Below are 24,242 nucleotides of genomic sequence, written 5' to 3'. Positions count from 1 at the left end.
TAAAATAAATACCTTACCAACCAATATAATAACATATTTTTGTATATATTTTGTATATTATACTCATCAAACTGTAGGTTATATTACAAATATATTGGAATATATATGAATGTAAAATATTTGTTTAAAAAATATTAATATTTTTCACATCCGTTGTTATTTATTTTTGTCGTACGTTTGGCCTTTACGACTTAGAATATATTTTTAGATCTTACAATGTAAAAAATAATAAAATTGTATACTATTATTTGTATAGTACCCATCGTCATAAGTTTAAATAAATAAATATAGGTAACGTACTAAATATACACAAACAATAAAATATATACGTAAGTAAAATAAACCTAATTATACAAATTCTATTGATCTATTGTAGAGACAATACATTTATTCTATGCATATTTATAAAATATTATATGAAATGTAAATATTATTTAGCACGCTTTATCTTAACCAAACAATAACACTGAGATTGCATATTGTTTGAATAATCCAGTTTACAAATAGATAAATAACAATAATGTGTGTGCGACGGTACCTATATCGTCCCATATGAAACGTCATTTTCAGATTTAAACGAAGAAGCACTGTTGTTCATTACAATATTGCATGGAATATTATCATAACATTATCATACCGTAATTAATACGTATAGGCATACACGATACATAACAATAATATAATTATACACGTGTTCCAAGTACCAAGCTCCGTGAATCCAATCGTCACACGCAACACATTGAACACTCATGCAATTTATAACAAAAACGACACTGAGCCGATTGTATAATAATATTATAATATATTACTCCTATAGTCCTATACTTTATTCTCCAAGTTCATAATTTATTCAGATTTTTTACTTTATTTAATCTTTAAATTGAAGCGCTGGCGCCGATCATTAATTATGGATCAGAGTGTACAAGCTGCATTGTACAAAGCGCTAATTTATCGGACAAATGGCATTAAGCGAGTCAGTAAAATACAAATACTATAAACAACCAAACGGTTAAAAAAAAGTTAATAAAATATTGTTTGATATTTATGAGCGATTCTTAATTTCTAGGCATCTTATTTGGTTCAATCCCTTCGATATATCAAAAAAACTAATACCTTCATAAAAGTATGAAATTATATACCTATTTAGTAAAACATATATACAAGTACCTGTATAAAATATATTTATTTATAATTTTTATTTTATTTATAAATAAATGTCAGGCGTTTTCAAGGATTTCATAAAAGCAAAATAGCATTATAAAGTATTATAAAGGTATCCAATTCCTTCATGAAACTTAATATTGATGATCGTATTTAATTATAAATTATAATGCATTATCAATAAATGGTAAGTACTGAGTAGAGTTCAAAAGCGGCTCTCGAGATTTTTCTGTTTTGTGGAAATTGAGATTTCCTAATGTCTATATGACTATATACATATAACATAGATCTTCGGACTAGATATGCAAAAAGGCAACAGTTCATTGTGCTTTAAGACTAGATAGTAGACACAAACCGCGGGACCATTGAACCAATAGCGTTCATTATTTTTGTCAGCTCCTTGAAATAAAACTATGCGATTTTGCAACCGTAACTACTGTTTTTACCGTTTTTAGATCCACTTTTATGGTACCTAGGTTAGGTTATATACAACTGATGAAATATTCATAATGCTGTAACCACTCGCCACTAAATATTAATCAACACATGCACACTCTATACGCAGCAGCGTATAAGTATAAATTCAGTTGAAAGAGTATTCCGACAGTGTTCTGAATTTGGTCTGGGGATTAGCCGACCACAGCAATCCCTTCAGTGACAGATTTCCGCCCGGTGGCGGTGCGATGTGAAAGAGATACGGCGTCGGGATAAGGTATATTACTTTCAGTTGCCATATATATATCATGTAAAAACTTACCTGTACCTATATGTATATGTTGTAACATTTCATTAAAAACATGGACTTTTTCGATGATGGGGTTGAAACTGCTGCCGTGAACGCGGGTAAAAAGTGGCGGATAGATACGCGGAGGAGGGCCGGTGGTCTCGTTTGAAAAACGTCAGACAGAAAGAGTTAGCCGAGTGACGAGAGAAATATATTATATATTCCGCCGCCACCGCGCGTTTTGTGTAAAATTTTATGTGACGTGGCGTAATCACCGCCGAAAGTATATGGAATGGTGGGGAATTTCGGGGGATTCCGGATTGGGTTGTTTGAGCGGAGGCTGCAAGACGTTCCGCGAAAGGGTTCATTCGAGTACCAAAGAGCGCAGACACGAGATAACGTCTATAAGACCCGCGGAAAAGTTTTTCAAAGTATAATCGTTCCTACTCTATATATAATATTATTATATTATGTATTATTATATGCGACAGTGAGTGGTGTTGTACCTGCAGTATTATAGCCCCGTGCGCTAAAACGAAATCGCGAGGACCGCCGACGAATTTAGTCGACCACGTTACACGTTATTACCTACTTACGAAAAGTTTGATGTTAATCCAATAAGTCGACAATATCGTGTGTGGATTTATATTTCCGGTATAAATCGTCATAGTTATGACGATAACTGTAATAAAGATATACGTCATTGTTGTGCAGGTACATTTTTGTATCATCGTCTTTTTTTTTACAACAATAGCTTTTACATACGTCATAACGTAGTGTCTAATAGTTTCTAAAGGTACTTAGGTACATAACGTTCAATCGTTTCTAATCTATTATAATGATAAATTATTTATACCATCGATTATTTTATAAACATGACAATTTTCCGAATACTGCAAATCAAATGGAAAAACGTGTAATGATATTATCATTGATACTAGTATTTATGTAACTCACGACGAAACTATCATTTATGTTTATCTATATATAGTGTTCGGTTGGTTGGATAATGCTTCCTAGTGGTTCTCCGATTAAAATATTATCTTTGCGTGTAAGATAATATTTCGCTCTGGGGTGTTTATTAATTTGTTCTATAGCCTCCACAGTTCATGGGGCATCCTTTCAGTCATTTTTAATTTAAGTCATAGACGTCGGGTTAATGCAGGCACGAGATCTATTGACGTATAAGTACGAATACTGCGTATAAGACGTCTTACCTAAGAATATATTTGTTATTGACCGTAGAAACTCTGACTAAATCCCCGCCCCGCCTCTTCTCTCCGGAGAACTCCTCCTCGACGGTAAATGAGCGATTGAAATTAAACTCAGTGATGTCGTTGTGGTTCTAAATAATCGAGTTTTGAGCGTAAGTTATTTGTATGACTATATAAAACGATCTGTCCATAGTATATCCAATATCCATCTATAATATATAGCAGGTAATGCGTATCTGCCGTAGTTGGAAATGCATTAGACGGAACGCGTTCAACGAATAATCGTAGACGGGCGCCTAAGTCATTCCATTTGAGAATAGATTATTCTTGTTTGGCGTCCGAAGACTCGCGGAAAGAGGGTTTATACCAATAATATGAATATAAGTTTGTTGTACGTGTGTGTCCGGCGGTGGTTGATATCACAACGAAAATCCTCGCCGGGGACATTGCATTACACTTCGTACGTGCGGAATTTAAATACCAAACAAATCACGAAAACCTTTTCGTATGATAATAATATATAATATACATATACATCGAGCCATGTCGCTCACATGACGTGTGTATAATATATAGACAATACCGAACGAGGACAATGTTTATTTATCTCATAGAAATAATTTTCCACGCCGTCAGAGAAATCCTGAAGAGCATAATAATATACGAGCGCGGATCCGCAATACGGAGGGGGAGGTTTTATTATTTTTTTTTTTGGCAAATCGATTTGAAATTGCCAATTGCATGACTTGGTATGGATTACGGCGACGGTTGACGTATATTGACGCATTGTTCGATACGGTTTTCTATTTATTTCCATATAATATATTATTATTACTATATTTTGTACATTTAAATGATATATTGATAACTTATATTATGTGCATATAATATATAGGTACCAGTTAAGCACTTAATAACTGAATGTTTTAAATACGAAGAATACGCAAAAAAGTTCAACATCTCATCTAACATAGACGCGGCTTTAGGTCCCAACACAGAATACATCAACAACATGATCAACTTCTTAAGAAAAACTGACCTGCTCAACCAAATTTAGATCAAAACGGTATCGCAACACACCTTCACACGTTAGAACTACAAATAATGTACCTATTATTCTTAAGTATTCCGGTATTTACCTAAATGTATACATATAAAAAAAAAAACTGTAACTAATGGCCTTTGCAGCCGATGTAATTTAAGATCAATAAAAAAAAAATAAATATATATAGGTACATATTATAATACGCATATTCGGTTAGGAGACATTTGTCATAATGCTTTTATGATATTTTCAAGTAAAATTGAATATTCTACTGTAAAGTTTATAATTTTAAATTTATATTTTATGCGGCCCATCGCGTGTGTAACTCAAAAGGTTTAATACGAAACGTTGGTCTGTTACTAATACATACAATTTCATATATTTGATAGAATATTTCAGACCCTAATGCTTAATTAATTACGAATTACATATCTACTTTTACTGGGGAGGATTTTTATTAAGTTTATTATATTTATCGAATGTGTCTTACATAAACATATTGTAGTTGTGTAAACGTCTTTTAAAATAATTATATATTTATATAATACATTTCCATGATTCACGTATTATAAGAAATAATCACTCGTTTATAAGTCATTAATATTTAGTTTATATTCTATTTTTTAAATAAAATTTCTACCTAAAACCACCCTCAAAGTTGAAAATAAAACATTTTTCATGCTCTAAAACGTGATGACAGATACAAAATTTAAATCGTATACATTCGTCGCTATACTTAGATTTTAAAATATGGTTTGAATGAAAATATAATATAACAGTGAAACATTGGTGGTAGGGGGGGGGGGGGGGTGTATTATTTAAAATCGTTTCTCGAAATGCGCAACTTTTTGGTTTGATACGTCAATAATGGCCCATTGTTTGCTTGCACATAAATGTGTCGCATAACAAAGTCAATTTAACTACTCTCTGCTGTGAACGCGGCTTTACCAAGGTCGTATATGAGCTCAATTGATAGTAATTTATATTGTACGACGTCTTAGTGTAATCCACAATTTTATTTTCCTGAGACGAATAGTTCCACTCGTAATTCATCAACACTATGGATAGCGTGCCAACTCCTTTTTGTATCGGTTCCAGTGAATCTTCGGGAAATCTGTCCGACAACAGTTGCTATTCGGAAAACTTCATTGGAGAACCAGCTGAGTACGATCCTCAGGTAATATCTCATCCGAAGTTACGCCTTGACTCCTCGATATCTAATTTCCGGTAGGCAATAAACTAATAACTATATTTTCTTTTATCGGCCAACGAGATGGTTTATATTTTCAAAAGTTTTTACGTTAATTTATGTAAACAATTTAAAATATTTATCTAACTGAAAATGTAAAGCAAAAACTTGATTTATGCAATACATTATCTGATTATTCGAATATTATAATATAGTTCTTATAGTATCCTAGTGTGTTTATACTAAGTGCAGTCAAATTCGAATTTTGTATCGTTATCATAAAAGTTAGATATCAGTTCTATAATAATACTAGGATATTAATTTTATAGTTTAAACTCGTATTATAGTAACTCAAAAACTTTTAACTTATTTGAAAATATGTTTTTTCACATAATTTATAGTCAATAAACCTAAACTGATTTTTGTAAAAAAAAAATATATTCATCTTTTTTTATCGTTATTTAATAAGTTTTTAATTTTTTGAATAAAAAAAACATTTTTAATTCAATATTCCAAAGCAAAATATTTTTTAGAGAATTTTATTATGATAATATTATGCAAAAAGTATTTCAGAGTTATATAACTATGTAATAGGTACCTACCATTATAATTTATAAACGATGATTAATTAACATACCAAAACTTACGAGCTTCTGATTTGTACATAGTGTTATATTATCAATAGGTATACAACTGTAGTAAATAATCTAATACGTGTCCATTATTTGTACACAATTTTAAGAGTATTGCATTAATACAAATACATTAATACACAACCGTCAGTTGGTGCATTAAAAAATGATACATAAATAATAGTTGTAACACTATATCATTAATTATTATTATGGTTTTTACATGTTACCTACAACTATTATAAAGACGTTATAACTTTCATTTTTATGAATCCGACAAATGAAGAAATCTTTATTGCGTGTCTAAAAAAAATCCATTTTTTATACGCATTATTATAAAAGTGCTTAGGTTGATTGTACATTTGATAACGTCAAAACACCATAAATATTACCGTTATTCTTATCGACAAATCGTTAACAGTAATGTGGTCGTCAATGATGGAAAATAAACTTTTCTAATGTTTGTTGTCTTAGATACCATATACGCAAACAGAAAACGAAAACGGTACAAATAAAATATTAATTTTTTTAAATACACTTTATTTTAAAGAAAAACAATTGGCAACTGAGTCGCGTGTATGATATTATTGTTCAACATAAATCGTTATTATCTGTGTATTTTGTGCAGTAAGGAAGTCAACTTATTGAGCCCTTCTACGGGGCTATAATACTATAAGAGTGCTCGCGTGAAAGCCCGGGAGTACCTACTTAATATATTATGTCAATACAGACATTTCCCTCAAACTTTAAAACAAATACAACCAATTGAATATAAACAAAATAATTATGCACATGGTTTGTACTTTATTATACAATGGCAATATAGTCCTAAGTAAAGTATACGTCACTAATCTTTGTAAGTTATACAAATGAGATAATACATTACGTTATAGTATATGTTTTGTATTATGCGGAATGAAATAATTATTATTTTTTTAATCTTTAAACAATTATTGTAATTATAATATTATATTGTGTTTCTCTCATATTAGTATTATTATTATATACACAGATAGAGCACAAACAATTATTTTCCAGATCGTCAAATATTGGTTTTCTTCTCGTTAACATACACTACTTAATATGTAATAATATGTGCGTCATATTAATACTTGAAATAAAATCAAACGAATAATATAATAGTTTATGATTGTAGATTCTTCATTTTAATTTTACCGTTACTGCGATTCCTGCACAAGTACCTACGACATATTCGAATAACTACACATTTATTTATTTAATTCCACTAATGAAGCACACATTAATTAACACACGTGCACTATGCACACATTGCACATCGCCCATAATATTATGTATGCTATATTATTGCCAGCTCGGAGCGCCGAACCCTCGTGCAACCAACGAACCACCGGTTATCATAGTTTTATCGATTTCTATTATAGTTGTCTATAATGCATAGGACATAGGTAGCTATCGTATTCGTTTATGGCCAAACTTGAATTAACGCGCTTCGAGGCATTAACGCATTCAAATAACACCATAGCATTGTACAGTGTTCATAATATAATTTAAAATGTGAAAAAAAAAACTGTTAATCCCAAAAAACATATTTTGCTGTGTACAATAAAAAGCTATTTCACTCGTTTACGTGGTTTTTTTTCTTTGTTCAGCTCACTCCGGAAAGGGTCAGACTTAACGGATATGATTCCAGCGAGACCTTCAGTGACATGTTGGAAGATGTGGCCGTCAATTACCGGACGCATCATGGTACTCAGCCAAGACCAGTGTAAGTGAACTCGACATCGTTATGTACAATATATTATTATAAATTATTACAGTACGACAATGGTCGACCGACGCGCAACGAGGATGATAATAATAAATAACAATAATATTATAATATTATATAACCAGGGGCGTATTATGGTGGTGAAGGGAAGAGGGGGGGAGCTGAAGGGTCTGCAGCTTCCACCACGAAATGTCTGTGAAAATCTTAAACCGGGGGACTATTTTTATTTGCATCGGTATTAAGAGGTTTTTTTTTTTTTTATACATTTACAGTTCTTATAATATTATCCGTTAACGACATATTTTTACCTACAAAAAATGGATTGACATTTTTCCCGATGCATAATAGACAAATATGGCAAACGTCTGCCTAATAATTATATCTATTGAAAAATAAAACAGTAATATTCAACTTGGTAACGGATGATTAGTATAATTATGTTTACTATTTTTCAAATAAAAAATTGAATATAAGAATTTTTAGATGGAAATAGTATATTGTGTGGCAAGGGTAAGAAGTGAGATATTTCAGTCGCGGGCGATGTGTGCGGCATGAGCCGCAGGCGAGGGCCTCATTTCGCCCAAGACTGAATAGCCTTCCCGCACGAGCCACACATACTATTTTTTGCCACGCCTCTGCGTTCGTTTATTACGGAAAAGGTAATCCAGGCTGGGATCTATGCAACAACTAGACTATTCAACGAAAACAATAGGTATTTCATGAAAGAAACGACTTGGTTTTATTTATTTTAATTGTCATCAGGGAGGTTATAATATGAATATAAGATGTAACCAAAAGCTTATGTTTTGTAAGGATCGTGGTATATATTTCAGTATAAATAATAATTATTATATTAAAATAAAATAAGAATAAAAAAATGTAATCAAGGCAAAGGTATGCATTATGCGGGGATCTATGCAACAACCAAATTATTATACCAAAACAATTTCATGAACGAAAAATGTTTACGTGTCATTCAAGGAGGTTATAACATGAATATAAGATGAAACCAAAAGTTAATGTTTTACTAGCTAGAAGTATGTGCACTTCGTTGCCCGTTAAATGTACCAACTCTATATGACTCAAACTTTATTCGATTCGTTATTTAATATTCGGTGTATGGAGTTCAAAATTTATCTCAACTTTTCTGTTGCCTGGAATAAAAATTCTGATTCGCATCAGTATATTATCAGGTAGGTAGGCAATCTAAATGCCGTAGATTGCGGGCCCAGTGCTGTTTGTACGTAAATGTATGATTTAACTCTAAAGTATCATAGTTATACCAAGTTTATTTTGATATAATACGGTGGATTAATATAATCAATTAATACATAATCTTAAACTAACCTAACCATATTAAAATACGATGAATTAAAAAAACCAAATTTAACCCTTTTTAAATTAGCCTATCTTCTCCCCAGAGATCTACACACAAACATTCATTTATAAATATTATAGCTGATCCTGCGCACTTCGTGGCCTATAAAAAGTGACAAATCTTAAAAAAATTGGGATTGTTCAACTCCTTTTAACTTACTGCAGTAAGTGCAACTCAGCCACCCTGGTAGGCAATGTGCGAAAATTCGATTTGATGCATGCCTGTACCTGATCTGTCCAATTAACCAATAGCAACTAATAATGAATAAAGACTATTTCTATTAATTATTTCTCCTATAACCAATAGCAACCATATTTATAAACAAATATTTCCATCATAAATCTCAAAATCCCTATTTGAGCACTTCTATTAATTGGTCGTAGCGTGATGTTATATTATAGCCTATAGCCTTCCTCGATGAATGAACTATCCAACAAAAAAATAATTTTTCAATTCGAACTAGTAGTTCCTGAGATTTGCGCGTTCAAACAAACAAACTCTACAGCTTTATATACTAATATAGATAAGGACCGTAGTATAGATTTTAGTGTCTGTACAGAGGATACGCGTGATATCTGAGCTCAGTACTTTTGGGGATTTCCATTTAACCACCTGGTACTTTTTGGGATTTCCACTTTACCGCTGGATTGAAAAATAACGCTTTCCAACGCTTTAACCGCTATCGAAAACCAAACTTTCGGTGCAGGCGTGACAAAAAAATAGTTTTTATACTTTTTTTTTATTGGATATTATTATTATTTTAGTAAGCCCATAGATTGATAAGTTTAATTTATCGTACATATAAAATAATTCTAAATTATTAGCAAAACAATTTTAAACAAAATATGTAAATATTTTACATTAGTTTATACCAAAATACATTAAAATATGGTATTACTGAAATAATACACAATTAATATAGTACAACAAATAAAAGGTGGGCAAGTGTCATTCACTCCCATATACGATGCCCTTTGTTTACTTTTTATTTTAAACAGCCTAAACGAGTATATAAATACATTTTTTTTCAATATTTTGTAGCTTGATGTTTTACATATTGTCGGATTAATTTTCGAATATCGTAAGTCCAAAATGATAAATTTACAGCAGAAAAAAACCGTTTTGACCATTTCGTCGGCCTAATTCTCTAATTCGCAAAGGCCATATTTCTATAATTTATTACAATGCTAATATAGAGATACGAATTTATCTAGCTCTTAAAATAATAACAACTACGGTGTGGTCACTTCCTTAATTTGATTATGGAATTTATGAGTCTTTGTCTTATTGCATTTATTCGGGCAATGTCCACCAGGAGTTCTTAGAAGGCCGATTCTTTAAATAATTATGTGTAGTGGTATACGCATTAAAGCTTTAGGAATGAATACAATTTACTTCCCAAGTGATTTTTTTATAGAAATGTTAATATTATTATTATCAAACAGAATTTACCAATACGTTGAACATAAAAATTATAACATTTCAAAAAGTTGTAATTCTTTAATTAGATCAGATAGATTTATTTTTTGACCATAACTTACAAATTAAGTTAGAGCGAATTTTTTTAAAGCACCATCAAATTAAGCATGTAAGCACATTTTGAATTTATCACAGTTTATAGATCTGAAATTTCTTAGTAGGTACTTACACAAAAATTTGAAAAACAGTAAAAGGCCTTAATACCTATATAGTACCTACAAAGTCATAACTTTTCATCACATTATATCAGCATTAATAATGTATCAATAATATTTGTATTGTTAATAAACCAAGTAAAACCAAGAGTTAAGTTTTACGTGGTCTATTAATAATAACATAAAAAGTTATTAAGATAGGTAAATTATAATTCCACCAACACGTCTAGCATAAAAATACTAACATTTCCAAAACAAATAAAATCCCAAAAAACCGCTTGGAAAGTAAACTATATTCGTTCCTAAAGTTTTAATGCGTGTACAGCTACACAAAATTATTTAAAGAATCGGCTTTCTTAGCGGTACTGGCGGACTTTGCCCGTATTAAATTCCATTCGAATTACGACTCATTTTTCGACGTCGAGTCAAGACTCACTTTTCAACACCGTATTATTTACATTGTGCACCGGAGATCCAACTATTAATTTCATGGAGGATAAAATAATAAAATTGGAGTTATGACGCATTTATCATACGATGCGTTTTTTTCTTAATTTTAATCACAAATAATCCCGAAATCGAAAAAATGGAGTAACAATAATATTGCAAATTGAGCCCTACGATATTATTGTTTATGATGATTACCAGCCTCCCCCGAAATTAAACTCTAGATACGCCCCAGTAATAAATATACAACGACGCCCAGTTTTCGAAGATGGGACTATGGGAGATCCTGCTTAGTTATGCGATAGTAAGGGTATAAACCTGTCTAAAATCATAGGTAGGCACTTGGTGGTGTCACCAAAGATTCATATCCGCGATATTATTACAATGCGCGCATTGTGGCATGCCGTCATAGTTATTACCTATATTGTTGGCGCACGCAATTCGCTCGTTTCACTCATTTTCACCGTAAATAATATTCGTACATACATAATATAATATTTCATGATAATAACAACAGCGACAGTCCGGGGGTGCGTGCCACGCGATAAGAAGACCGTGAATTTTAATTTGCCGAAAATGCTCAAAGTTAATTAAATCGAAGTTAAACAATCACGACGGCCCGCGAGTGTTTGGTCAAGAACTTGTTGTGTCGTCGCAGTCGGCGGAACAACGATGTTTATACATAAACAGGGATAGTCGTGCAATAATATTTTAATTTTATATAATAACGTAATGGTAGGTAGGTACTGGCATAATATTATTGGATTTGAATAGAGAGGAAAAAATTTTAATACGACGAACAATTTGTTTATATTTTATGAACAAGTAGAAAACTAGGTAGGATAATATATTAGGTATATTATTGTTATAATAATTCTAAAAATATGGCAATCAATTTTATTTATGTAATTGTTCAACTCCATTTACAGTTCGTTTACATACTAAAATTGGACTTATTCATTCCAAAAACTCCGTTATATGATTTAGTATGAATAAAACAAATTACGTATTATAATTTTAAAAACAAACACTGTTTAATATTTTTATTGTATTATAATTTATTATTGTAAATATATTATACAATAATAAATTACCAAATGGTTAAAAACACTGACAAAAATAAATATTAATTCTTACTTAAATTATAGTTTATCATTTTGATTTTTTTTTGTCATTTATTTTTGTTACATTTTTGTTTCTTACAATACAGACTGTAACAAAAATATATGACAAAAAAAAAAAACATCTTGTATTTTAGGTGCGTGCCTGGTCATAGAGTACAGTAAATGTTGTAGTGTGTTCACTCTTCACTCTTCACTGTAATGCATGTTTAATTCGAATTCCAAGATATGTCTTTTGTACGATAAACTGAGTGGAGACTGGAACTAGTTTGTCAGCCTATATATATATTTGTAAAGACATTAAATCATATTTCATATATTCTTACATATATTAGATATATAGCAGGTTACACTAATAATTAAAAATATTATTGTCTATAGTATCATAATATACGTAATGACAAAAAGTGTCAATTCCCTTAATATAAATATTCCCTAATAATATTTTTAAAGTACTACAAAATGACTAAAATCGTTATGTTTTGTTTTAAAATGGAAATTTTGTCAAAATTTGAACATCAGATATCTATAATGTGTTATAGATATTTTTACAAGCTCTGCAAAGCAATGAGCAATCATCATTTTATTATTGTACTCTTTGTAAAAATACTATTAATCATGAATTGTGTATCATAAGTTTGATATCCGACGGTTAGAAATCAATTTTTGTAACAGCAAAAAAACCTCTAAAACGAATAAATAATAAAATATCACTTTTTATAAAATTGTAGTCATACTGCATATTCCTTCGACTAATAAAATGTTGTTGAAATAAACTTCTTGAAAACCAATTTAAAAATTAAAAAAAAACGATTGCCAAGTCCGGAATCTGCATGTAAACTTTCTTGATTTTAAATTTTTAGAGATATATTAACTGATATCATACTTAAGCGGTATAACAATGAAAAATGTCGGTGTGAACAGCCCCACAAAAAATCATTTTCGTTTTCATTTAGTGAGATGGATCTCCGAAACCGGAGAGCGGATTTTGTTGTTTGGGGTCTTATTAGATTCATATTGGTTAGGAGAAGTGCAGTGAAGATTTTCAGAATTTTATATTTATTAGTAAATTTTATATTTATATTTTTATTTTATATTTAATTTTATATTTAATATTATTCACTACAGAACATTAAAAAAAACTAAAACAAATTTTATTGGGCATTTGTTGATGTTTTTCAGCTTTACAGCTTTGTAGTGGATTAACAGTTGGAGATAAAGTTCTGAAAATCTTCACTGCACTTCTCCTAGACAATATGAATCTAACAAGACCCCAAACACCAAAATCCGTTCTCCAGTTTTGGAAATCTACCTCACTAAATGAAAATCTAGCGAAATATAACTCTTTTTTTATCTGTGAAAAATAAAATAATCCACATTTAGCATCTACTTGATAATTCATTTTTTTATGAGTTATCGACCAACTTTCTAGCTATCATAGCTTAGAAGAAATAAAGTTAAAAAATAGAAATTTTGGGACTGTTCACGCCGACGTTTTTATGGATTCAAATGGTTATACCGCTTGGGTGTGATATGAAATCTCTCTCATTAATATTTTATATTAAAGCTAGCTAAATTACCCACCTACTCATCATTACTGAGTTACATTTTTATTATTTTCCTATTTAACACAAATTCTTGAAGTTTTCAAAATTCAGACTTTTTCATTTCAATTACTATACTTACTTGATTAAAAATCAAGAAAGTAAAAGTTTTAAGCGTTTTTATACTTGTTTTGTTATTATCCTTGATACTGTTTACTATTTCTACGCAAGTTCAAAAAGCCCGTAAATATTATCCTGCTGCTAGCCAAAATAAGGTTATTACCTGGATATTAACATGAAGTGAATTCCCGAGAATGTTCGTTAATGGCGAGGAATATCGTAAAATGCATGCAAAATTGTTTTGCGTAGTGACTAGTGGTTTTTTTTTATAAAGTTTCTACGACTCTTTCTATTTATGTAAGGTTACCGCAGAGTCAGACGAAACCGTTTGCACTGAAAACGGCAAACACAAACACACGAAAGCAGGCCAAAGTTGACGACGATGTTGACCGACATAAAGTTTCCGGAAATGGCAGAAGTTTATCAATCACTGCAGTTTGCGTTGCACTGAACTATAATAAATAAATTATGCATATACACGAAGTAGATACTACGATACCTCGGTTTATCTGAAAATCAATGATCGTTGCTTATAGAAACACAACATGTTTTAATGTGGAAACGTGTGTTGCATACATATACCTCGCGAAGTAAAACGGTACGAGATAACACGCTAAACTCGAATCAAATTAAACTATTTTATATTATTTTCATTTGTTTAAAATGATGGGTGGATTCCCAATTAAAATACAATACAGTAGGTAATTGCTATTTACATTTTGCAAAAAATATACATAATATGAATATTTAATAACATACTATATACTATATTTATTTATTTATTTTTATTTTATTTAATTCCATATACATATAAATACTGGGCCTCACTGAGGACACACATGTAGGGCCACCGATATACTTAGGATAAAAAAGAGAAACTAATTTGTAATTAGGAAGTAACATAATCAATTAAAATAAGAGAAGGAGGTGTCTAGATTGGCTTGCCTCATACAACCAGTAAGAGGTTCATTATCCTGGTAATATGTAGTACATATTATGTAGTATTAAATTACATAATATAATGTATATTATATTATTATATGTACCTATATTAAACATGCATAATATGATTTACGCGTACACCACGGCAACAACTAGTGCCTTCGAAACCGAGGATTTTCGTTTGCGTTTTAAAAAGTTTTCATTTCTATCACTGATTGTAAGACACTAAAAACAGGTTATTTATTAACTATTTTAGTGTACTATTATTATTAACAACAATAATAACAATTATTATTTTCATCGTTACACTATTAATCTGTTCGATGTTTGATTAGAAACTCTTGCTTCGTTACATCGGGATATATTTGTCCTGGATTAAAACCGGGACACACAAATTTGAATAACTTTTCATTTATTTGACATTGTATGTATAAATAAACATTATAAATATTGATTCTTGTGTTATATCATTAAGCTATACACTGAAGGTGACCTAAAATCGAGTAATGGATTTTCCGTGTTTTTTTATTTTGTATTTTGTCTAACAAATAAATATATAATTTTAAAAATAGTAAACGTACAAAATATAAAGTATCATTGGTTGGCCTAGTTTTTAACTTTGTACGAGTGGTTGTGCTATTACTACCATCAACTAAATATAAATCTGAAGTAGGTATTTTTTTACATTTTACGACTCGTAAATGAACCGTATGTTATAATAACGCAGCTCTCCATATTACCTTTACTTGTGAGATTTTTTTTTATATTCACCAAGCATTGTGTAGTACTTACGTTTTTTTATATTAAAAATATATTCGTGATGGTCGTCAACCTTTCTTTGATAACAGCACTCGATTGATTATAATTCCGATGATTTTAAATTGAACTACCTAGGTAGTTAATATTATGTTATATTTCTGATAAATTTTGATCTTTTGATAATTTTTCTATCCATATACATTTTTGAATAAAATACGATAAAACGTACAAGGTTAATATTTAGGTGAACAACATAATGACATATTGTTATACATTTTAATTCATAAATGTTATGTTTCATTTTGAAGTAAAATTCTTTATTACATTAGAATAGTATGTCTTACTTTTATTTATATTGATTATGCATATAAAGCATATAAACAGAATATTATTATAGATTCGAAAAACTTTTTATCATCTTCAAGTGCATCATTATTTGCACGATCAAACAATTTCATAAAACTATATTTGAGGGGGACGAGGTGGCCGAGCGGTCTAACGCGACGGATTCGGCACAGCCGGTCCGAGTTCGATCCTCGACCACCGGGCGGCATTTTTCTCCGTGCAAGTCACGGTGTCCGGAGAACAAGTGCCGCCATCCCCCCCACCCGGGGCACGGCAGAAACCTACGGGTGCCCCATTAGAAATTCTGCCAAAACACAACACACACGTGTACCAACCTACCCAATATAAAAACCTACAGTGCCCTCCCCCACACCCAATGGCCTATGTTGCCGCGGGTTACCCAATAAAAAAAAAAAAAAACTATATTTGAACTGTCGAATAAGTTTAAGTAAATATGTTAAATTTTACGTGATTAAATATTGTGGAATGATGAATGTGCTTTAAATTTGACCACTTTAAATAAAACTTGTTGCATGTTACCACTCTGGTTTTTCAAAATTTAGATTGTAGTAGACTTCATGAGTTGTTATATTAAGAAATGTTTATATCTACTAAAACAAAACTGTAATTTGTATACATTTGGTTATTTTCTAAAAAGGGTTCGTTTTTTTTTTGTTATCGAATTCACGATAAAAATATAAGACGTATACAGCCATATATTTGGGTTTTATGTTTTTATAAAGTAAAACATATAATTACATTTACTTTTGTCAAACTAGTTTTTCATAACAATTTTACATTTTAACAATGCATAATATTATGTTTGAAACATTTTTTTGTCATCTGTAAACTGCTAAATTTTTTATAACGTATTCTACTTTGTAAAAATAATAATTATCACAATATTAGTATTGAAAGATACCGTTCAAAGTGTTCAATTTTCGGTTTTAATTCAAATAGCTAGGTATATTATATTATATTTATTATAGTATCCAATTGAACTAGGAATTACACAAAGGACGAGATTTATATTTTTTTTACATATTTAATATTAAAAAAAAAAAAAACACATATCATTGTAAAATCAATACATTCATCGCTCCGCTCAGAATCTGAAATGTATAGATGGACACGGAGTATACTGGGTTTTTGTGGACCTTAAATTAATAGTTGTTTTTCATAGACATTCCTTATATTATGTTTAACGTATAAAAAACAATATAACATTATTTTGTGTATCCGAGCCCAGATAAGAATCGCTTTTAAATTCGATAGTTAATCATTGATTTCAAATTCATAACAATAATAGATAATATAATACATTTAGACTTCTAGAGAGATGAGTTACCAACAACACCAGGTGACTTTGTGACGGTGATTTACATCATACCTGCATTATAATGTTTATATAAAAAAGATTTGTAACACGGCGTATTGTATAGGCAATATAGTTACTTATATTAAGCATTTAATAGTTAATTTTTATAGGTATTTAATTAATTAATATTAATATTAATTATATTAATTAACATTGTGAATATCGTAGTTCTAAGAGTTATATAAATTCTATATAGGTAGTTAGTATAATATTGTATAAAGTTTATTTTTAAGTTTATTGACGAAATAATTATGATTCAAGTGACAAAATATGTTGAAAGTATAAATTATAAATTTAATTCTTTAACTATATTATGATATAATATTATCTAAACTTATACAAAACTCTTCTTTTAAAACAATGGTTTAAAATGTATTAAACAACAATGTTTTGTGAATTTTGTTTATAAAATAAAAATTGATATATTATTATTATAATTGTATAATATATGATATTATGTATCTTTATACAGTACATAAAAAAAAAATTCATTTTCAGTATTTCTCGTGGTTTATGGTCGTAACAAATTAATGTTTAATAAAAATTATATTCATGCCAAAAATGTACTTGTTTGAAACCAGTTACATGCGTTAATTTACAAATAATATTTTTGTATAATAATATAATATTTCTTATTGTGTTACAATAAGTAATAACTAATACAGTTAATACAGTTATAATGAAATTACTTCGCCATTGGGATACAAATTGAAATATCGTAAAGATATTTTCATTGTTGTTCTCCTTTTTAAAATAAGTATTTAACCATACTGACCAGCAATAAAATATTATATTGCAATCGTGCTAGCATACATTTCCCCTTTAGTTGCCTAATTAGTCTCACAAAATAATGTTCTTGCTGTAAAGTTAATAAAAAAACCAAACAACAATGGTTTCAATTGAAGAAATTCTATTCAATCACGCATAATTTATAGAAATAATTCAGAAGATGGAGTTATGAATGTTATAATGTTTTAAAAGAGGTATATAAAGAGGGTCTATAAAGAAGTAATAATATATATATCTATATATATATTTATATTAATAAAAAAAATAAAAATAATAATACAGGGACGTGCATTTACTTAGTATATACATAGTTATTAGTTATTTTATGTTTGTTTCGCCTTTGAAGCACGGTCAGAAATAGTATGCGAGTTAAGGACTCGTTTACGTAACATTTAAGTTTACCGATCGGTCATGTAAAAATTAAAAACTTGCTTTAGCTCTTTAGTCTTTAATATAAATTTCAGAGAACTTTGAAATTCATCAAACGGACCAGTCCACATTATTATACTGTTAAACTCGTTAATTAATTAAGCGTTTCTCCGCCGTCACAATAAATTAATTAGAATAATTACTAACATCACGTGTTAATTTAAAATTTTCACTGACGACACCATGCGCGTTGGTAAATCGTTATAAGTACGTTCATAATATAATATGCGTAGGTACATTAAAATATAGTGTCATGTTGCGTCGCCGATATCTCGAGAGACGGAAGCGAACAAATGATTCGGGTACACGTTGAGCATTTTATTTTGATAGTAAGGCAGACAGCGTCGTGTGTCGTGGAGTAGCTACGCGTATGTCTCGTTGTGAGAACGAAGGATAGTAAAAAAAAAGAAGAAAATCACAATTTGTTGACTTGTATAATATAATAATAAACTTGAAAAAAAACGTCGGCGTATAAAGGACAATAGGACCACAGCACAACAGATAGGGACCCTAAGCTTTGGGTATTCGAATAAAGGTAGTTTTGTTTCGTTTTTAATATGTAATCGAAACGTTTCCTATACCCTAGAGCGGTCAAACCTATTTTGATAGCAATGACACACATAAATAAACATTATATTCATATATATTCAAATTGATAGAAGACATTTTCTGGTCATTTTTGTGCGTTATTATTTTTAATATTTTTACCTTTTTTATCTAGTGATTTAAATACAGATACCATATCAAATGAAAATAAACCATAAAAACTGATGTCATGTCGAAACAAACAACCCACTAGGTGAAAGGCAATAGGTATTTTTTTACACGCTCAAACATCAGTGCACGTCTTGTTGGACGGACGTTTTTTATGCATAAATTTTAATTTTTTTTTATCCAAGTTTTTGGTGAATAATACTTACACTATAATTATTAGATTTAATGGCTATACAATATTGTACTATTCATTTAATTATAATACAATATATAAATGTACTATTTTATGAATTATTTAAATCATTAGTAAATGTTTTAATAATTTAATTAATTAGGTATATTGTATATATGATATTTTCATTCATAATATTATGGTTTTTTTTAAGCTTACAGTTATAAATTATAATACACACCTATAGCGTATTTATTTGAAAAGTATACAAAAGAAGTATTTTAATTTTATGCTTGAGAATACAATAATAATGTAAGCTTGGTATTTGTAAACAATTTAAACGGAAATCCTGAACAAATCAAATAAATTACTTCGATGAAAAACTAGAAAATAATTATCATATTTTTAGCTTTAAATTAATTATAAATCAAACTTAACTTCATAAACAATTGTATAAATCTTCACCAAAAAAAAAAAAAAAAACGCGCAGTGGCAATTAATTCTTGCAATTTTTGAAAGGTAATAAATATTAGTTTTCATTTAACTTTGGCTTCACCATAAGACTATATACATCTTCTATCCTAATTCATTGTTTGTGTTGACCCGTAACACAACTTTATTTCATTACTACAATTTGAGATTTTTTATGTCAGTTATAACAATATTAAACATATTTAAATATATATAATTTAGCGAGAAACATGTTTAATGAATTTAGATCACCGATAATTCACGTGACTAGGAGATCCTCGACAGCATCGCAATCGGACTCGGACAAGTACGGGACTTTGGATGACACAGATATGTCGGTGAATTCACTTACAAGTGTCAACTCAATATCGAGTTTACTGAGAGAAAAACTTTTGGTGAGTTTTAACAATATTTTTGTTATATATTTTTATTTTATTTTATGGAATATATTAATATATTTAAAAATAATAAACATAAATCGTATCACAGATGAATATACAAAAAATGTCAAAAAACAAAGAAGTGCAAGCCGACTACAAGCTGAGGGCATTTATTATATTTTTGTTCATCGTGATAGTCTGCGTGCTGAAACTTGCTCACGTCTATTACGACCGTCACGTGCTGCAGGTGAGCAAAGTATCATTGTAGATATTATCAAAGTCTTCGTATTGGGTAATAGTTGCAAAATAAAAGTATACTGTAACGATGGCAACGTGTATTCAAAGGAGAGCGTTAACTGTATATACAGTTAAAAAATAATAGTTTTTAAAATAGTTCTCTATAAATATTTTTCTAATTTACTTAATAAGTATGAATTCAACTAGTTTAAATTACATTTAATTTAATTAAGTAACGACATAGATATTTATTCTGTTAATTAAAAAAACATAAAGAGATGTAGTTGGATAAATACAAAAGTAAAAATTGTGTTTATAGATATCTATATCTGTAGTTAAGACTAAAAAATAATAATTTTATATTTTTTTTTTATGTACATGGGACGGTAATATTCACGATAATACAAATAAATCAATCATTTATTAAACACTAAACATGCAATTGCCTAACCACGCGTGACCTAATAGTGTTCATTTAATTGATATTTTTTCTATCGAATGAAGATTATTCTTAATATATTTTTCTAACATCATCTTAAAACTTGTATACTATATAGTCATAATATATATATTATATATAATTATATATATATATAATTTGTTATTTAAACGTCATTAGCGTTTACTCATCTTAACATATCTTATCTTCAACTACCTAAATCAAGTTCATTATTTTCATAAACTCGCCCACCCTCCAACGGCGATGTACTAACATACGATGTACGAAGTGTGCGCGGTCGCATGTACAATAATATTATTTTGTGTTGCGCGTATATAATAAATAGTCACGTGTTGTTTGTGTGTTATGCGCAGAAAGCATATTTTAAGTACACGAGGTTCAACAAGGACGACCGTTTCTTGCGATTATTCGGTGTCGACGGGCACGAGATAGCGTTTGGTTACCTCGGTGTGGACCTGGCGGAGAGGGAGAAGGCTTTCGATTGCCTGGCGGAGCACCGTACGCCTCCAAACGCGCAGTGCTTCGAATGGATGCAAAAAGCCAGATTGTATCTGTCCCACGAGGAAAGACCGGAGGGCCTGAACTGCTACACAGTGGAGTGGTTCAGCCTGACGGATAAATACAACCCCATAGACTGTTACGAGGACGGTGAACAATACGGCCATTGGTTAGTCGAATAACGTTATAATATTATTATCATATCGTAATGTGGCGACCGGTTATCGGCAAATAGTATACAAAGCAACGCACGCGAACGTCGGTGTAATAATAATAATAACGACTCTAGGTACCTGCCCAATAATATATAATGGCGTCATGGCGCTGCAGCAGAATTCCACACCGTGTGTTAATATATTATTATGTACGCCACCGTGGCAATCGATACCGCGCCGAACGCGTGAACCCTCGCTACAATGTCGTGGGCTCTCAACCCCCGGGAAGACGTAAATTTTATTTCACGCCGAAGTCTCAAAGTGCATTTCCGAAAATCCGTTTATGCATATTGCATAGTTATATATACTCGACGATATATGCCCACCACCCGTAAACCTTTTATAGCCAACCGACCCCCTCCCATACCGCCACACGCACGTTAACATCAGTTCAGTAACCACGTTTTGCGATGAAATTTGTAAAATGTTATTATACGAAAAGCGACGATCGACGAGAATGCGTACAGTTAATAGTTATTGCGTTGTGTGTTGCCAGAACACATCAAATAACTTACTACCGTACTACATTATATACAGTGTACACTGTATACAAACGTTTGGTCGTGAAAATGTGCGGAAACGTACGTCAATCAAAATAATAGTCACAATATTATAACGCCGCGTATATAAAATAAACTTAATTCGAATATTTTTACGACAAGACATAATTTTACTGCATAATATATATATATTGTGATAAATATATTTTAATATCAACCCTGTGATTGGAAACGTGTTGGATGCATTATGCAGGTACGGGGGCGGGAGAACGTTGGGCATGGCATGGCCGGTTCAGTTGGGGAGGGTGGAAATGTCGCCTTTCATAACCGGACACGTCGGCAGGCATCGGTGGGGCAGCGTGCTTGGCCGGTACTTTATCAACTCCAAAGGAGTGGCGATCACGGTGCACTCAAACACGCCACTGCACGTGTCCATAAACGCCGGCCGCGACAACAGGCTGTGCATAAAGGTTCGTGTCGGGTGTCGCCGGTGAAAAGGCGCATGTAGTACAACGGGCGGTTTTCGTGTTTTGAAATAATAATATTTATGAATAATCATATCCGTACAGGCGAGCCACGACGACTTCGCCTACCGGCGGACGGCTGACCTGCCTGTCCTGAACTACACGATATGCTCGGCACGAAACATGAAGACGTTGCACACGGCCCTCTCCGAGAAAATGTTGTGGGACGGGCTGAAGGCATCGGACACCGAGATCATAAACTCGCTGCTCACGGAGCCCGTCTGGCAACTGGCGCCGCCCAGGAAAGAACTGCTCAACGAGTCCACGATGGTCAACTACACCGAGGACATCATCACGCTGGGTTTCATAAAACAAGGTAAAGTCATTGCCCGTTTGTGGTGATGCATTAAGAACCGGAATCGTGTGTGTATTATATCATAGAATTCAAGTTTAATACAATCAAATATACAGTGACCCATTTGTAACATACTAAACAGCAGAGTGACATCCACATACCTGTTTTTTATAATAAAATTTGATAATAATACCTAAAAAACAAATTTCTTTGATTATTTGCATCATATTATTCAACAAGTATTTTTTTAGTTCATACATTTCCGGTTATTAGATATCATTCGTTGTACTGTTGTAATTTGTAGGACACGTGTTGCTGAATGAATTTTGGCAAGCGGAAATGGGCGATTTTTCGCTGGACCAAAAAAGATTTCCAACCATGAAAGAGACAATCAACATAATCCACAGGAGAGGTTTCCGCATTGTGGTCACCATACAACCGTTCATCAGCACTGAGTCAAGAAATTTTGCAAAAGCCGTCAGAGAGGGTATTCTCGTGAGCACCAAGAGTGAAATAACTTGTGGCTATAATATTTAGATATGAATAGTAATATTTTAACTATCGTGATATTGACCCGTTCTTATCCAGGTCAGACAAATTGGAAACGAACGAGACGTGCCGGCCCTGACCAGATACAAAACTGTACAAAGTGCTGGAATGTTGGACATAACTAACAAAAACTGCGGACCATGGTTACAGCAGCAGTTGAAAGACCTCGTAGAAAGATATCAATTTGACGCTTTCTACTTGGACATGGGTAAGTAGACACGTGGAACCTAAATTTTCAAATATCTAATAACGCACCACGTGTGAATGGTTCTTCTTTACTTTTTAAACTCAGGATCCGCTTACGACTTACCTCGCCACTATCTGTTCGCCGAGAACCTAACGAATCCGGACTACTACAAATCGCTCTTCACTCAGACCGTTTCGGACAGCGTAAACGTGTTCGGTGTCTCTTCGGCCATCAGTCGGCCACCGGCTCCAATTTTCGTGTCATTATTGTCACTGGCCTCTACTTGGGACTCTCTTCAGGTGATCATACCGACTATGCTCACATACGGAATAGTCGGATATCCGTTCCTGTTGCCTGGGCCTGTCGGTGGAGACTTTCAAGTCGGTAACGTTTCGTTGCATGCACTGCTTCCGCCAGGTAACGAGCCCTCTACATCCAC

General features: G+C 31.5%; 1 protein-coding gene across 3 annotated transcripts in view; it reads left to right on the top strand.

Annotated features, from left to right (window-relative positions):
- LOC132941480 (myogenesis-regulating glycosidase) overlaps positions 1-24,242 on the top strand; it is a 93,497-nt gene that overhangs the window by 66,255 nt on the left and 3,000 nt on the right. For 2 of the 3 annotated variants that reach the window (XM_061009560.1, XM_061009562.1), the window contains 9 exons: positions 7,597-7,712; positions 20,206-20,353; positions 20,448-20,585; positions 21,389-21,702; positions 22,502-22,718; positions 22,818-23,088; positions 23,372-23,562; positions 23,656-23,824; positions 23,909-24,220. In XM_061009560.1, coding sequence (XP_060865543.1) covers positions 7,597-7,712; positions 20,206-20,353; positions 20,448-20,585; positions 21,389-21,702; positions 22,502-22,718; positions 22,818-23,088; positions 23,372-23,562; positions 23,656-23,824; positions 23,909-24,220 — 1,876 coding nt within the window. Of the gene's footprint in view, positions 1-5,160; positions 5,322-7,596; positions 7,713-20,205; positions 20,354-20,447; positions 20,586-21,388; positions 21,703-22,501; positions 22,719-22,817; positions 23,089-23,371; positions 23,563-23,655; positions 23,825-23,908; positions 24,221-24,242 lie in introns of those variants that run through there. The other variant, XM_061009561.1, reaches the window with a different exon arrangement.

Source organism: Metopolophium dirhodum, chromosome 3 (assembly GCF_019925205.1).
Source record: "Metopolophium dirhodum isolate CAU chromosome 3, ASM1992520v1, whole genome shotgun sequence".
NCBI lineage: Eukaryota > Metazoa > Arthropoda > Insecta > Hemiptera > Aphididae > Metopolophium > Metopolophium dirhodum.
Note: the sequence above shows the minus strand (reverse complement) of the source record. Positions and strands in the feature narration are given on the sequence as shown.